A 16,602-nucleotide genomic window follows, 5' to 3' on the forward strand; every position below is an offset into this window, starting at 1 on the left:
CTCGTTCCCTTTCCCTGGTCCCCGTGACCCTGGCGAGTGTCCTGCGTCCTTCTTCCTCCCAGGCGCCTGGCCACAGTGCGCATGGGGCGGACACTGCCCCAGCCCGGCCGGCCGCGGCCAGTGTCCAGCTTGACGCACAGTCCGCAGCCCCCATAAGCTAGGCGGCTCCCCACACGCCGATTCGTGCCGCTGTTCCGTGCTGCGGGCGGTTTTGTCTGGCGTTCACCGTTAGCTTCGGGTTTCGAGGGCAAACGGGACTGTGCTGAGGTTGCCCTTGGCCTTGAGCTGCCTGGGACGGGCGGCTTGGCCACGCCGCCTAAAGCGCGTGTGAATGCCCGCGCCCACGGGGCCTAAATAAACTCCGGGAAATTCAAGGCAAGGAAACGATGGAAAGCGGGGAAAGGGTGTACGTACAAAGATGTTCCCATCAATATTGAAGCAAGGAAACAGTGAGCTCAGACCAGGCGCCCCCGGGACTTCAGAAACGGTCTCCTCTCCACCAGCGCCACCTGGTGGCTGGCAGGAAAACAGCGCCCTGCGGCCTAACACACGGCACCTGCCTTTTTGCCCATAGGGAGATTATGCTCATTTTCCCTCTTAAAGTTTCTTTAATTCCTGTGAACATATTTTTTTCTTCCGCTGCCCAGTCTCCCTTTTAAATACTGCCCGTCTGCAGCCGGAACGTCCTTCCCCTCGCCCTCCTCGCCCTCTCCTGTGCTTCCTTTCACTTCGGGAGTGGGGCGCCCTAGCAGGACCCCTGGGGAAGAGACAGGGTCCGAGGCGAAGTGACCACCTCCGTTTGGAGATGCGGCATCCATTAATCATGAGGGAGCGCGTTCGAGCGAGTCTGCTACTTGGCAGTAAGTTCCACCTTTGAACACTGCATGACGACTGTTAGAGAAGCCTGTCGAAGTCCTAAAACACCACTGAGACAGGTCGCGAACCTATACGTATCTGTGTGGTTGCACTCGCTGCCATCTTAAGGACTGCGGTATCTTTTTAAGGTTTTTTTTTTAAGGACACACTGCATGATCTCTATAATACCAAACCTTATATATACATCTAGACACAGTCTTCTACAGAAGCACAAAACTAATCCAGAAAATCAAAGACCGTATTGTGAATCTGTGATTTTATGTTTGTTGAGCTATAATTGACATATAACACTGTGTGTTTAAGGTGCCCAGTGTGTTGACTTGATATATTTATATATTGCAACATGATTGCCCCTGTAGGATTAGCTCCCGCCTCTATTCACATCACATAATTATCATTTCCTTTTTGTGGTCTAGTCTCTTAGCAGCTTTGAAGTTCATGATACAATGTTGCTGGCTGTCTCACTGGGCTGGCGTTAGATCCCAGAACTTAGTCATCTTCTAGCTGCAAGTTTGTACCTTTTGACCAACTATGTATATGTTATGTTTAACGTGCGTGGGAAAATATTCATTTGTTCATTAAATAAGTGTTTAGCGATACCTATCATGTGCCAAGCACTACTTGGATGCTGGAAATCCTGGTTAACAAGATGAAACCCCTGCTGTTAAGAAGGCTGCGTTCCAGTGGGAGAGACAGACGGTGTTAGAAATAAAAAAGTATCATGACGTCGTATCTGTTCTGCACTTTGAAAGTGCAGCAGAGCAAGGTGTGGAGAGGGACAGAGGCGCTGTCTTGGGGCCAGCAGCAGAGGATGGGGGCAGAGAGGCGGCAGGTGAGCCGGCCACCCAGAGCCCGGTCAGCCGTCGTCAGGACGCCGGGTTTTCTCCTGTGTGACAGGAAGCCCCTGAAGCGGGAGTCTCGGTGGAATGGAGCCCTCTGGCTCCCCGCAGACAAGACGGGGAGGGAGAGCAGCTGGGAGCCATACCTAGCAGAGGCCGCCGGCCCCGCTACCCACCGGCGCGGCTTCAGGGACAGAGGAGTGAGGGCGACAGCGAGTCCCGATCACTTGCTCGTGCCACACGCTGAGACCCCTGCAGGGAGGGAGGCTGCCGGGGCAGGGGGCGCAGGGGCACGGCGTGTGGCATCGAGGGATCGATGTGGACGTGCTGCAGCGAGCGTCTGCCACACGTGCGGCTGAGCTGTCGGAAATGCGACGTAGAGGTTGAGAGGAAGGGCTGGGGCTGGAGGGGTAAATACGGGCATCGCCGGTACCCTGAATGTTACTGGGGTCAGGGAACAATCAGGGAGGGAGCGAGGGGGGAGGGAAGAACAGACAGAAGTGGCTGGAGAGGAGGGAGGAAGCCGGAGCTGTGTCTCAGGGAGCGAAGGGGCAGAAGCGTGTGCGTGTGTGTGTGTATGAGTGTGTGTGCATGTGTGCGCACGTGTGTGTGCATGTGTGCACACATGTGTGTGTCTCTGTGTGTGCGCACGTGTGTGTGCATGGCTGTGTGCACACATGTGTGTCTGTGTGTGCGCACGTGTGTGCACGTGTGTGCACATGTGTGTGTCTCTGTGTGTGTGGGTGTGTGGGGGTGTGTCCCACGTCTACTAGATAATTAAGCTCACGCTTAGGTGCACGGCATTTCTCTGATTCCGTGCCAGGACAGACGGGGTGGGAGACGCAGCACAGACCGTTTGGGACTCGGATTGACGACTTTGTCACAGAGTGTTCACGCGTAAGCTCCGCCACGAGAAGTCGTTACAAAACACTCGCGTGTGATTACGTTTTCCCGAGCCATCTCAAAGCTACCATCTGACCTGCCGGTAAACTGACTCGTTGACTGTAAACATTTATCAGTTATAGGGACTCCTTCAAGCATTAACCTATTACTGAGCATTAGACAGTATTAGATATATCTGAGTTCTTTCTTTTATTAAAAAAAAAATTAAGATGGAATGCGTCCTCGCAAACTTTTCAGCCTTCCTGGTCTTCAACAAGGACACGTTTCTGTGACCTGTAACAAGGAGCTTTTGCTCATCCTGGGAGGCGCGTCCTCGTAAGCAAGAAAACAGCTCTGTGCCCCCTCTTTTCCTAAACTTTGGTTGGGAAGCCAGAGTCAGCTTTGCTTTTTTCATAATAGGATCCAAAAGTGAGAAATATAATTGGGGCTCGAATTTCTAGCTCTCGTGGCGCGTGAGCACAGCCAGCTGAAAGTGTGCTTGTGGGAAGCCCCGAACCCCACAGCAGCTTTCACTGTGTGAGCAGGGAGCAGGTCCAGCTGCGTTTGTCTAGGCTCCGATTTCCAGAGGGAAAAACACAGCAAATAAAAGGAGCCACCGGACGTGGGTCTGGGCATTGTCGTCTCAGTGACCTCAGGATGCCTGGGTGGCGGGCGGAGAAACCGTACGCAGCCCGGGCCCCGCGCCAGGAGGAAAGGCTGGTGGGTGAACGATACCGGCGCGTGAAGATTTTTATTACATGACAACCCTGAAAATCGCCTTCGAAAGTCTAATGTGGACAAAAGCCTCTGCTTCGTCGCGGACGGTGACTCGCGTGACTCACACCCATCACGGTCCCTGCCTCCCACTCCACCTCGTCTGCGTCCCTGGTTCTACCCCATCGCGTCTCATCTGCATCGGGAGCCGAGCTCCTCTGGAAGGGAACTCCGTGAAAGCAAAACGGGGTGACGTGAAGAAACAGGCCCCGCTGAGTTCTTTCAGGGGCGCTGTCTCTGTGTTTTGTCGTCCATTCGGTACGTCGATGTAGGTCACGGCGACGTCTGTCCTTGGGGGCTCCACTGGGCCCTTCCCCGGTAAAATTTGAGAAAAAGAAAAATAAGTTTAAAATTCTACACATCAGCCAACGAGCTCTAAGGGTCGGGCTTCGCAATCCGTGTATTATGGGCGAGCGCAGACGTGTGACATCCCCTTCAAGGGCCGAGCGAGCTTCAGACAGGAAACGCTGGCATGTCCAGAGTAAGGGTGACCCCACCCGGGACGAGGGCAGCTTGTCACAGAAGAAGGGGAAGTGGCAACCGCAGGCGTGCAGACTAACAGAGCGACGAGGACGGAGCAGAGACGCAAGGAAGGAGCCGGAAGGAGTGAATCTGGGCGTATCTGAAGCAGAGTGACGACTCCTGGGTCAAATGGCGTGAGATGACGTGACTGCAATTTACCTTCTCATATCGTAAAGGAAGGAAGGGGGGACATGTCAAAGGGACACAGAGGCCAGCTTGCAGGCCAAACCAAGAAAAACTTGCCCTCGAGAACAGACGGCGGTAACAACAGATTACAGCCCCCAGAGTCAAGTAGGAATCGCCCAGTCCATGCTGGAAGTAGATGAAGAAATTCGAAGTTCGACAAGGAACGGGATAGTTACACGGTCTCGAGCCACATCCCCAGCACCAAGGCTTGTTCATCACAGAGGATACAAGAGCGACTGGACGACAAGCCTGGCAGGAGTCGTGGCCTCTTACCGAGAGACGGAAGCGCATCAGCTCCGTGAGAGGACAGCTGGGTCGGCCGCCCGAGGGGCACAGGGCTCCCCGTGGCGTCTGTGCTGCTCTCGCTGCCGTGTGTAACCCCAAGGGAACACGGAACAAGGAGCCCGGACTGAGGGACACCGGAAGCACCAGCCTATCATCTCCGCAAGGGTAGGACCGCCAGAAACCGAAGCCCGAGGGACGGTGCCCGCACGAGGGGAGCATGACGGCCAAGCGCGGGCCACGGTCGAGGGAGCAGGTAGGATCAGGACGCTACTCTGGCGGCTGCTTCAGCTGCGTCACGGTCACGGAGGGTCGTGTCCTCGCTCATGGGAAGCAGACCCTGGAGCTTGCTGCGGCCGTCGGCAGCGTGCTCTCAGGAATTCAGGACAAACGTGGCGTTTGCTGCGTTTGCAATTCTTCTGTGAGTCTAAAAGTGATTTTCTAAAAAGAGATGTAGAAATGGCGTCTCACTCTGTGTCTTGCATGTAAAATCCCTGATATAATTCAAAGCGTGTCTCGCTTCCTATATTGTGGTTGAATCCGGTTTAAATGAAAATCCCAGATGGTTAACAAACATGCATCCCATATGCGTTGTGGGGAGCAAAGGCAACAGGTTTAACCCACACTTAGACCTTTGCCTCCGAGAGAGAGATAGATCAGCGATCTTTAAGGACACCACTCAGAGTTACAAAGTCCAATTTGTAGCCTGGAGCCGATCCAGTCCGGATAGGAAGCCCCAAGATACAAAGTGGCCACACGGTAATTAGCATCCTGGTCCCACACACCCCCGGGGAAAGCCACGGCCTCCTCCCAGTGTAAAGCAGACCTCGTCCTCCGAGACTTCCCAGCCAGTCTTTGCAAACAAAAGGAAAAGCGGTGTTTTTAAAGCCGTTAAAACTTGTGGTTACACGAGGAGTGTTAATAAGTGTTCTTTTAAGAAGAAACAGTTTTCAAGAGATAACATATTTTACTCGTTCGGTTAACTTATCGTGCATTCGATCACAGGCAACAGGATAATCACCGAAGATACAATTTAAGAAAATATTCAGCTCATTAAATATTAACCAGGCACCTTTCTCCTGCACGACCTCAAGCTGGACACCGTGACAGGAAACCAACCAACCAGAAAAGAGGAAGCTTCAGCCCATCTTATGCGACCGTATATATCATCACACGATTTCCCGTGTGACAGTTACCCTGTCAAGTTGGCTATCCCAGAATCATTTCCAGTTATTAAAATCTACATCCGGAGGAAGAGAGGTGTCTGAAACAGATCATCAAACCCAAGGAAACTCAGTTAAACTTCCTTCGGAAAGCGATAGACGTGTGGCATGTGGTCGTGTCTCGAGGTGGTCGCTAGGGTAGTACTTGGTGTCGCGCCTGTACCAGAAAGAGCAACAGGACCCTGTCCCATGCTCCTTCACCCAAACGAACCCCAGGACGCCAGAGTGACAGGCTCACGCGAGTCTCCAGAGCCAGCTCGCGACACTGCTCGAGAGGCCGCAGCACGTGCCTAGGGGGAGATGGGCTTTGCCCTGCGGATGGGTGGAAGGGTTTGTGGATGGCTCGCACCTTCGTACGAGGCTCAGGTGGTTGTTTCCACCAGGTGACAGGAGAGAGACCTGCCATGACTGAGCCCGGCTCTGTGGCCAGCACACAGGGCCAAAGCGGCAGCCCGCCCTGGTGTCCGGACCGGCCATGCCCGCACGGCCGTGTGGTCTGTTAGTTCCAAGCTAGGTTAACGCCATCAGATGGCGAGCACCCAACCCGACAGCCACTAGCTGGTTCATCGTTAGCGTCACGGTGACTGGTGTATGTGGCATGACCCATCAAGGCTTCCGCATGTCCCGAGGGGGGGCCCGCCAGAATGTGGAGCTGTTTCTGAGCCACGGGCAGACACAGTGACTGGCTGTCCCCCGCCCCAACACACACAACACACACACACACCACACACACACACACACACACACACACACACACACTGTTCACTCATTAAAGGCATCGTGCGAATCAACAACACAATCCAAACAAAAACTCACGTCGGAAAAAACATCAACTTTTTATGAACTGCGATGATATGAAGACAGGAAGCAGAAGCCCTTGCACAGAAGGCGGCGTCCCGGGTCTGCGGTTCTGGAGACGGGTTTTCGCCAGCGCCACGGAGACGCGTGGCCGAGGCCCGCGTCTAATCCGCCGTGCGGGCCGCGGAGACGGCCTTTCCCGCGTCGAGGCGGACGTGCCTGGCGGGTGTCACCGCATGGCGCCTGAACCCCGGTGACTGCAAACCCGAGACGGACGCGTCCGTTTGACCCAGAGGGTCTGATTTTCTTCGTGGTGCCCAAGCCGCTCGCAAAACGGGGCCCGTCCTCTCGGTGCCTCGGAGAGCTCGCGGGGTCCGTGCGTGCGGTTTGTTTTGCCGTCTCCCCGCAGACCGCCGACGCGTGTGGCGTGGCCCACCGGTGACGACCTTCAGCGGAACGAGGCCCTGACCTTCCGGCCCTTCAGCGGCTGTGGAGGGCGATGGTTGCTCAGCAGGAAGGCGGCGGCCTCTCCCTCCGCGGAGCACAGCAGGGCGCGGAAGGCGGCCAGCTGTGGGGGGGACACAGGCCTGAGTCCACACGCGACACACGCGTTCGGGGGTGGCTCGCGGGGGCTACGTCTGGAAACCAGAGACCGTCCCCTACAAAGGCAGAATGGGGCAGTGCAAAGGGACACCGGCTTTCAGAGCGAGGCCCGTGCCCGGCTCTGTCACGGCCAGCCGCGTGGCCTCACTGTCCCTCGTCTGCAGTTTCCTCAGCTGGGAGCTGAAGCCGTGGCTTAGCTCACCTCGGCGGGGGTCTTCCCGCCCTCGGAACCGCACTGAACACTTACAAGCACCCCAATACAGCGGGGCCCCGATTCTCACGGGAACCACGGCGTCGCCACGCTGTAGAATTTTGATCTTTGAGTATTGTTTTCGTGTAGCTAGAACATTCTTGTTCCTGCCATACTTGTGCCTTGCAAACAACTACGGAAAACGCCCGAGGCCCTTCGACCTCGGATGGTGTTCAAATACGATTTTAGTCATAGAGACAACTCTCTGTAAAAGTTATTCAACATACGAAGAATCGAGAAAGTGAAACACATTCTCAAAGAAAGAGAAAATCGACAGAATCAGACACAAGGTGAACCAAATTTGGAAGTTACAGTGTTTTAAAGAAGCTTTAACTATAGCGGATCACACAAAGTTAAACAGCACCTCTTTAATGCACGAGAATCTTCTGCGGAGTAGCTGGAAGTCTCAGTAAAGAGACAGAAAGAATAAAAGTCCTAGGTATTGCCACAAGATATGAAAGTACGTGTCCACGCAAAGGTGTGCCTGTCACTTACCCCTAACATCCAAATATGGACAGCCGTCTTCCTAACAGCTCAAAATTAGAAGCAACCCAAATACCCTATTTACCAATTGGTAAATAGGTTCTTTTAAATAGTGGTATATCGATACCACAGAGTATTACTTAGTAACAAATCTAAATCGAATGGGTGAGCCTTAAAAACATGATGCTGAGCAAAAGAAGTCAAACATACTGTATGATTCCATTTTAAAAAAGTCCTAGAAAAGGCAAACTTCTAGTGAGTGCATCACAGAGGTCGCCTGAGGCTGTGGTAAGGAAGGACACAGAATGCAGAGCGGCACAAAGCAGCGTTCTGGGCCGGGGTCTAGTACCCGCGTTAACTCCAGCGGTGGTGCTTGGCTTCGCCCAATACGCAGTAACCTAAATCATCTGCACGTTGACATTCACGAATTTTATCGTATGCAAACGATTTCATAACAAAAGAGAAAAGGGAACTTTTCAAAGGAGCACAGAATTACAGCCAAGGACCCTGAACATCGAATTTCAGCAGACGAGTAAGCCAACTCCCATAATTCAGGGTAAGCCAGATAGACTTGGCAAGAAAAGTCAGCTTTTCAAAGAGAATGACAGCTCTGTCATCCAAAGCATCAGAAAATGGTCTATCTGTCCACTGGCCTAGAAGTTAAATCAAGCATTTCAGTAAGTGACTCTGGGGAGAAAAATGGACTTGAATGAGAAAAAGGAAAATGAAAACCATCTGATTTGCCCTTGAGGTCCGACAGTGACTTGGCAAGAAATAGCGATTGAAAAAAAATTGGCACCAACTTACTAAAAAGAAGATCGAATCTTCGCAGGGTTGGAAAATAAATAATAAGAATGTTTCCCAGCGACTTCAAAAACAAAGAGCTGCCAAAACTGAGATTAAAAATTATCTTTTGGAAAGTAACTCTTACGTCAGTGGCATACGCACAAAAGACATTTTCGCTTCATGTTATATGAGCCAGGCAACCGAACGATCTTATCGGCCCTCCCACGATCTGGGTTTTTAAAATAAACTAATTTTACAGCAGCTTCGGGTTTACAGAATTCTTGCAAAGGTAGTACAAACGGTCCTCGCACACCCCGCACTCAGCTTCCTCTGTTTTTGGCGTCTTACATGATAAGTGTGACACATGTTTCGCAAGTGATGAACCAGTGAACGTGCTGTCATTTAACCGAAGTAGATTCTTTATCCAGGTTCCCTTTGTTCCTCACCCCGAGTCTTTCTCTGCTCCTGCTGGGACCTGCCCCAGGCAGACAGGGCGACACTTGCTAGTCCTTTCTGCTCACTCATTTCTCAGTTATGTCAGTTTCTCACACTGACCCTGTTTATGATCCCCTCGAGAGTTCGGAGGGGTGCCGAGCAGGTATTTCGCCGAAGGGACCCCCCCGCCCCCGCCACGGGGCTTTGTCTGGTGTTTTTCCTCACAGTTAGACTGGGGTTGGACTTGTAAAATATCTTTTGCTTCCTTCTTTAACTCTTAAAATCGCCATAATATCATATAATAATAATTCGGATTTTTACTCATAATCATTTCAATCTGATTAAAAACGAAAGTGTCGGAAAGTGCTCCTGCTACAGGAGATTTAAGGGAGTGATTCGCAGTGGGTTATCGATCACCTACACTCTAAAATTCAGCTATTATTTTATATACGCTCCTGTACAGAAGAAAGCACATTAATAGTTAATATTAAGTAACGGAGCCTCGAATGAGATGCGGAGGGGAACGCACAGCGGGTGATCATAATTCCTAAGATTACAGGAAGTTATTTTTCGATAAAGTTAACCTTAGGCATTTTAGGGAACTAACATATATTTTGATATATTCTCATGTAAATCACGGGTGGGTTTTTAAACGGTTATTTTCCAGGCGGCATTAAGGAACAAAGATGTCCCTGACACACGAGGGAAACCACGGCACGTCGTCGTTACCGCCTTGACGTTATAATGCTTACTATTACTCCGCCTGTTCAGATTTACCATCTCCCGTGAACGCGAGAGCTTCGGCAGACGGGCCCCACGAAGAAGGCCGCCCACTCGGTGCCAGGTCGCTGTTCGCGACGCGACCCGCCTTCTTTCCGATGGTGCGAAAACCCTCGCAGGAGACGCCCTGTCGGTCAAGCTCTGGGTTTTCATCCGGACCTTTATCACATTTTTAATAAGTATGCCCCGGGCCACGATTTGGCTTTCGTCCCGAAGCCAAGGTCGACAGCAGTTACAGGAGTTCTGCCCGGCGAGGGTGTTCCCTGACGTGACCTTGGTAGACGTGACCGTGGTAAAGGTGAGCCAGCTCCAGTCTTGGGGGAGAAAAGGCAAGCAGCTGGGCCGGGGGGCCGGCCCGGAACAGAAGTGCTTTATCAGGGGCAAAAATTACCGGACTGTGTTCCTGCTAAGATTTTGCAACGCGTAACTCAAACAGGAAAACAGGACGAAACCCACTACGCACAGCACCCCGAACACACGGCATGCACCTGTCAGAACCCTCAGGGTCCACGGCCCTGTGCCGAGCCCTGGGCAGAGTCGTCCCGAGCTGCAGACAGCCCGGCCTGCCAGGGGTCTCTAATCACGTTTCAGAATAACGAGTGAGGATGCATCTTCCCAAGAAGAGCACAGGCGGCCGCCCACACTGCTCAGGAAAAGCATGAGGCCCTCAGGCAGCCCCACAGAATTTCATCAACAGACCCGACGCCGACAGAGGACAGAGACTCCATCACCTCAGCACTATGGGTCTCTTGGGGTCACTGCCCGCTTTCTGAGTGTGAAATCTGTGGGAGGGGCAGGCCGAGGGACCGCGGTCAGAAGGAAGAACGCCACCTTTTAAGAGCACCTCATCTCTTGTTTTTCCCGTTTCTATCCCAGCCCGTTTGTATCTCGGACAGAACAAAACAGGAGCAAACGCTGACAGCTCGAAAGGGGCGCTGCACGCACGTCAGGGTCTGCATCCCACTCGAAGAGGGGGAAGAAGCGGTCTCGTCCTATAGCAGGACAGAGATCTCATCTGGTCCCACCTCGCTCCCCTTTGTGAAGGGAAGCACAGGCCTCAGACGCAGCAGAAGCTACGGGACCGGTTGCTTCGTTTGCTCGTTTGCTTTTAGAGAGTCAGCCTTCCCCCGACTATCTGTAAATCGCCCATTCTCACTTCTGAAATCTGCAACCAGGACCCCCACTTTCTCCTTTGTCCAAAAACATCATATAGACGCAGTGTGGCCTCACTGTCTCTGGAATTTTCATGCCGTTGTGAATTCCCTGTGCACAGTGTAAAACATCTGGTTTTCTCCTGCTAAAAATAAATAAATACAAAAAAATAGAAAAGATTGCGCCGTTCCCTCCAAAGCATCAGGTTCGGCCTGGACAAAGTTAACGCACCTGTTGAGAGCTGATCTTTATGGGTTGTTTTAAAACAATCCACGTGACACTCTCAAGGAGAGGGGGGACCGTGAGGGAGCCCGGATACGTCCAGTAATCCCACGATGGAGGAAGCAGAGATGATGGGTCGAAATTCGTGAATCGAGTTTGTTTGCCCTGGGAGAGAAAAGAGAGTGGAACAGATTATACCAGAAACGTCCTACGCAGACTTCAAAAAAAAAAAAAGAAGAAAGAAAAAGAAAATACACTCAACGAAATATAGTTTCACTGGAACTTATTCATTCATGGAATTACTTAGTATCTGCCTTGTGTATCTTAAACAATGTTACCGCCTTCATCTGAACATTTTAGAGGAAGAAGGACATCACTTAGATTTATTTAAGAAGCACTAGATTTGTTTTCATGCAAGTGGCCATTGAAATGTGCTGCACGAAGGCTTATTCTGGAAAAGGGCAATAACAGGAACTAATTGTGCATCCATAGGCCGATCAGTGATGACTCTAGGGGATTGAGACACCTTCATAATTTTCAGGAGATAAGCGGAAACAGGTGAGTTGGTTGAGGACGTCGAGACCCGCTTCAGAGAAGGCAGCACATGCTGGTCAGGGGTCTGCGTTCTCAAAGGGACATAAGAGGTCAGGAGACAGCAAGCTGTGTATGAGTCATCAGTCGTCAGGAACTGGTTTTACCTTTTCTTTAATGGAGTCCAAAATGTCAGTAATTTTTTGCAGCTGGGGATTAAATTCACCAATCTGAAAACACGAAATTTCAAAAGAAATGGTTACTGTATCAGATCGTGTCCGAATCACTCTATTTCAGTCATTACTTTTAAATTCTTAAAAAAAAAAAACCCAAGCCAGCCCCGGAATAAACAGTGATTGTTTTAGAATGAAACTCTCATTCACGTCTGGCCTTATCATGCCTGAAGAATGTGAACAGGAGTGCAGGGCTCCTTGGCCGAACTGTAAATGTGATCCCCAAACGAGCAGCAACCGCTTCCCATTTCCGTAGCTTTATGAATATTTAAGCTACAAATTAACTCGAGAGAAACCTTGCTTCGGACACTCCGTAAAAGCTGCACCACGAAACCAGGCGAGACGTTCAGAGCCTGGACCCAAACAGACTATTGTGGCATTAAAAAAACATCAGAGGAAAACGTCCCCCACTTTCAGCCTAAGATGATTCGAGGTCCCGAATCAAGGCAGGCTGTGGTCGTGAGAGTTCTTCAGAGAAACAGATGTGCTTCTTTTCCTTGCTGAGTGGGTGGTGTAATGAAGGTGCCCCACCCACCCACACACCGGGGTGACGGCAGCCGTACCTGTCTGACCGCATGCGAGTGTAAGACAAAAATAATAATAATAATAATAATAGAACAATAAGAAATGGTCAGTGCATTTGGGACAACAAACCACCGGGGGCCCAGGAAGTGGCGCCTCGCTCTGTGCGGGGTCTGTGAACACTGGTACCTGGGCCGAGCCCACAATGAACATTTTCCCCTCAGTTCCTTCCGCTGCCTCTGCCGCTGCTGTTTGCACGAGAGGAGGGAACCCCAGGACGCTGCTCCCGGGGGGCTCTGGGCCCTTAGATGAGCCTCGGACATGGAGATGTTTCACAGCCATTTCAGAGGGAACACGTTAAACCTGGAACTAAGCGTTGCCATAAAAACAGCGGAGCGTCCGTCCATTCACGGCCGACACGCTCCGTGCGACACGGCCGATGGGTTATTTCAGACGAAACCCGCGGGTTCTCACCTGTAAGAACACCCCGAGGACGGCCAGCCCGTCGGGCGCGTGGGCCGCCTCCACGAAGCTGGGGTACTTGTCCGAATTCCAGTGAACCACGTGGAGCTGAAAGGGAGGAACGCGGCGTGATGCCAACATGATTTTCCAAAACATTCTCACCAGCATAGATGCAGACGAAGCAGCTGCACGGATGTACCGGTGACGCGTACGTATACGTGTGACGTGTCGGTCACGGGAACCCGGGCAGGAGCCGCCTCTTCGCTTTTGTCCGAAAACCAAAGCAGAGGGGTGAGGGCCCACGGGCCAGCCAGGGCGTGGTGACCGCGCACCGAGGCCCCGGCGCACCCCGCCGCGCCCCTCCAGCCCTGCCCTCCTCCGGCCACGGTTCCCGGTGAGTGACAAAACTAGAGTCAGTCGGGGAAGGCCGCCGGGGTCCCAGACCGAACGCTCGGGTGAGGCCCCACGTGCTAAGCTGGTGAGTCCTGGGGAGCATCGAAGCCCGACAACGCTGGGTGACGAAGCCACCTCCGTTCGGCTCCCGGACGGACGCTGTCCCAGAGGGAGGGGTGGAAGGCAGTTAAGCTGCTTCACCGGCTCCAGGTCACCGCCCCCGCTCCCTCGGTGAGAGGCGACAGGACAGGCAGGGACCGATGCGAAGCAGCTCTCTCAGGGGCCGCTGCCGAGTAGAAACCCGGTGAGTTATGAAGAGAGGCGAGCGCATGCGGCCGGCTGCTGGCTGCGCATCACCCGCTGTTTGAAATGCCAGGGAAAACTGGGGCACGAAAAGCCTCTGTGTGTGTGTGTGTGTGTGTGTGTGTGTGTGTGTGTGTGTGTGTGTGTTTCTTACACGAGTCTTTCTCCCTCCCACGCACCGCGCTGAACCAGCAGACGCCCTGGCGGGACTGCGATGGCTCATGTCAGCGTCCGCGTTCGCCCTGAAACGCAGAGACGCAGCCAACGCGCATTTCCTGACCAGTTCAGCAGCGATTTCAGCTGAACGTCCGGCTTCTGTGGCTGCTGCAGAAGCAGAAACCGTGCGTCTTCCCCATCGGAAGGCAATTTCTGAACGATGCTGTTATTCAGCTGGAATGCCCTCTCTGGATGCACTCGTCAGATGTCACCCCACGTGCCATCTCAAAGAGGCCCCTCCTGGCCCCTCGTCACTCACTCCATCAGATCACAGGGGCCTACGTCCAGCAGAGAACTTGCCATGGGCCCCGAACATGTTTATTTTCTACCTCGAGTGCCCGCCAGCCCCGAGGCCTCGCCCAGACTTCCTCTCTCGCCAGCCGCGTCCCTGTCTCAGCCGGAAACACCCCCACCCCAAGCCCAATCGAAGGCAAACCCCACAGCGGCTGCGCCTCCCACCAGCCCACCAACCGCACCGACATCTGCTACCTGTACCTCCCTGAGCCTTATCTACTCCTGCTTCCCCCAAATCTATCCTCAAGGTGTGGCTTACATGATACTCTTAAAACACAGAGCGACCTCTTTCTGACTCACCTGAGGCAGCGGCCTCCCACTGCACTTGGAATGAAGTCCAGGACTCTCCCTGACTATCTTGGTGAGGTCAGGCCCTCTGGCCTCTCCCACTGAGCCCTGGCACCTGTCCCCTCTGCTGGCCCCATATCCCCGTGGGACCACTGCTGTGCCTTCCCTCTGCCGGGTCACCCCCCTCCTCCACAGGGAGGCGTCCCCTGACCTGGCCCCACTTCCTGCCAGCAGTCCCTTCGAAGGAGAAGCAGTAAGTTCCCAGAGACCCAGAGAAAAGAGCTCAGAGCTGCTGCTTCTGGCTGCGCCCGTCACGCCGTCTCCAAGCCCCCCGTTCGCTGCTCTTCATAACAGGGCGCAGCCCCTCAGCTGCTCCGGGATGCAGCCCGGCCGCCTCGCCAGCCCCCTTGGGGACGATCAGCTCGAACGCTGACGGAGCAGAGCTTCGCACAGCGGGACCTGCGTGGGCCGAGGCAGGGGGAGTCCGTGTCCCTGGCCTGCAGGCAGAGGGGAGAGCTGGGCCAGGGGCTCACCTCCGCGGCGAAGCACACGCCGTCCACCCGGTGCTCCGAGCCGTGGTCGTCGCTGCGGCCCCAGTGCAGGTGGAACTGTCGCAGCCTGTAGGTCCCGGTGAGCGGGCCACCTCGCAGAACTAGACAGCAACACAGCCAGGCGTCAGCAGAGGCATCCGCACGCCACATGGCGCATGCCGCCCCGGCCCCAACGCCCAGCGACACGCGTGCCCGGCCCCAATGCCCCAGAGACGCGCATGCCTGGCCCCAACGCCCAGAGACGCGCATGCCCGGCCCCCGAGGCATCTTTACACGTGTGGCTGGCAGTGGTCCAACCCTCAGGTAGACGGGGGTGAAAACGAACACCTTGGAAAGTGAGACACTCCCGGACGTGACAACAGACACGCGGGGCAGGGATAGGAGAAATCGGCCTTCGCGCTGAGGCACGTCAGCCCTGCGTGGGGACACGTCATGTGCGGCCCTGTCCTAGACTCAGAGAGCAGCCGGACACGTGCCAGGCTGGGCGTCCCCAGGGCCTGGGCTCACACCCTCCTCGCCAGCTGTGACCTTATGCCGGTTCTAACTTGGAAGTTCCAGCTTTCCTGCCTATGACCTCAGAATAGTAATGCCACCTCCCCGCAACGCCGCATAAAAACAAAGAAAATCGAACACCAAGCACGAACGTCTGCCTGGCACGGTCAGCACGCTGGCCACGGGAGCCACGGCTCGTGCTTCTTTGCCGTTGATGCTGCTGCTACAAAAATTGGCAAAGTGAGCGCATCGTTTACGCTTGAATTCTGCCTTCTTGGGGAAGTGTGACATACAGGACAAAATTAACTCTTTCTTAAAAATCGATCATATCTTTGTCACTTTGGTGGATATATTTTAGTATTTTGCTGTTATAAACATGATCTCTGAAACTGTGGCAATGGAGTTAAATCTTAAGTATGTGGAAAAGCTTCTTAATAGAAAACATAGTCTTAAACCGTCTCCTCGGAATCGCTCAATGGGCAGGCTGCACAGGATGCGGGAGGACGGAGAGGCACGGGGGTGGGGGGCGGGGGGGGCGAATACTCCACGCGCAGGTGTCACCGCCCACCGCTGCCCAGCAGGGGTGAGTGTTGGATCGGGGAGGCGCAGCCTTAATGACAGTTTGATTTAAATCACTCCGTTCTCTCCGAGATGGCATGTCTATAATACACATCCTCAAAATCTGTCGTGAATGAGCCACCTTACATAAGAAGAGTTAGGAGGTCTCACGTGCCACGCTCTACGCTGGGCGAGAAAGCCGAGGAGGACCGTGCACGTGCCGATGGCACAGGCCTCTGTGAGCCGTACGGTGGGGACCCAGGAGGGACCCAGGCTGCTGTCGTCCCGACCAGCCCAGCTGACTCCCTTCGCCCAGAGCCGAAGCCGGCCATCGACGATCAGGAGCCGGTGCCGGTGCCAGATCAGCTCGCTGGGCACAGGTCTAGCTCAGCCGCCAAGTTCGGTCGTCCTCCGAGCTCACGTAAGCCTCCGTGGGCTTCGGCTTTCCTGGCCGTGTTTGCGTTTGTTTAGCCCATTTTCAATTAGGAGGCTGGACGGGATGTTCCTTAACTCCTACAATTCTCAAAACTGCCCAAGGAAAAAAATCAGGAGCGTACATAATCAACAGATATTGGTGGGTTGATGGTTTGGGCCGCTTTAGATCCATTTGGTCCAGATTTCTTTACAATGAATAAAAATAGCTCTTGTCAACGCCCTCCGAAAAAT

General features: G+C 53.6%; 1 protein-coding gene across 5 annotated transcripts in view; it reads right to left on the reverse strand.

Moving 5' to 3' along the window:
- Positions 1-3,335: 3,335 nt before the first annotated feature.
- Positions 3,336-16,602, reverse strand: part of LOC105302739 (carbonic anhydrase 13) — an 18,672-nt gene continuing 5,405 nt past the window's right edge. Inside the window, exons 3-7 of one of the 5 annotated variants that reach the window (XM_023520850.1) lie at positions 14,869-14,987; positions 12,854-12,949; positions 11,792-11,854; positions 11,103-11,258; positions 3,336-4,802 (exon numbers count right to left, since the gene is read on the reverse strand). In XM_023520850.1, coding sequence (XP_023376618.1) covers positions 4,743-4,802; positions 11,103-11,258; positions 11,792-11,854; positions 12,854-12,949; positions 14,869-14,987 — 494 coding nt within the window. In that variant the 3' untranslated portion in view covers positions 3,336-4,742. The other 4 variants (XM_011375925.1, XM_023520851.1, XM_023520849.1 and 1 more) reach the window with 4 other exon arrangements.

The sequence above is a fragment of the Pteropus vampyrus genome, unplaced genomic scaffold, assembly GCF_000151845.1.
Source record: "Pteropus vampyrus isolate Shadow unplaced genomic scaffold, Pvam_2.0 Scaffold280, whole genome shotgun sequence".
Taxonomy (NCBI): Eukaryota; Metazoa; Chordata; class Mammalia; order Chiroptera; family Pteropodidae; genus Pteropus; species Pteropus vampyrus.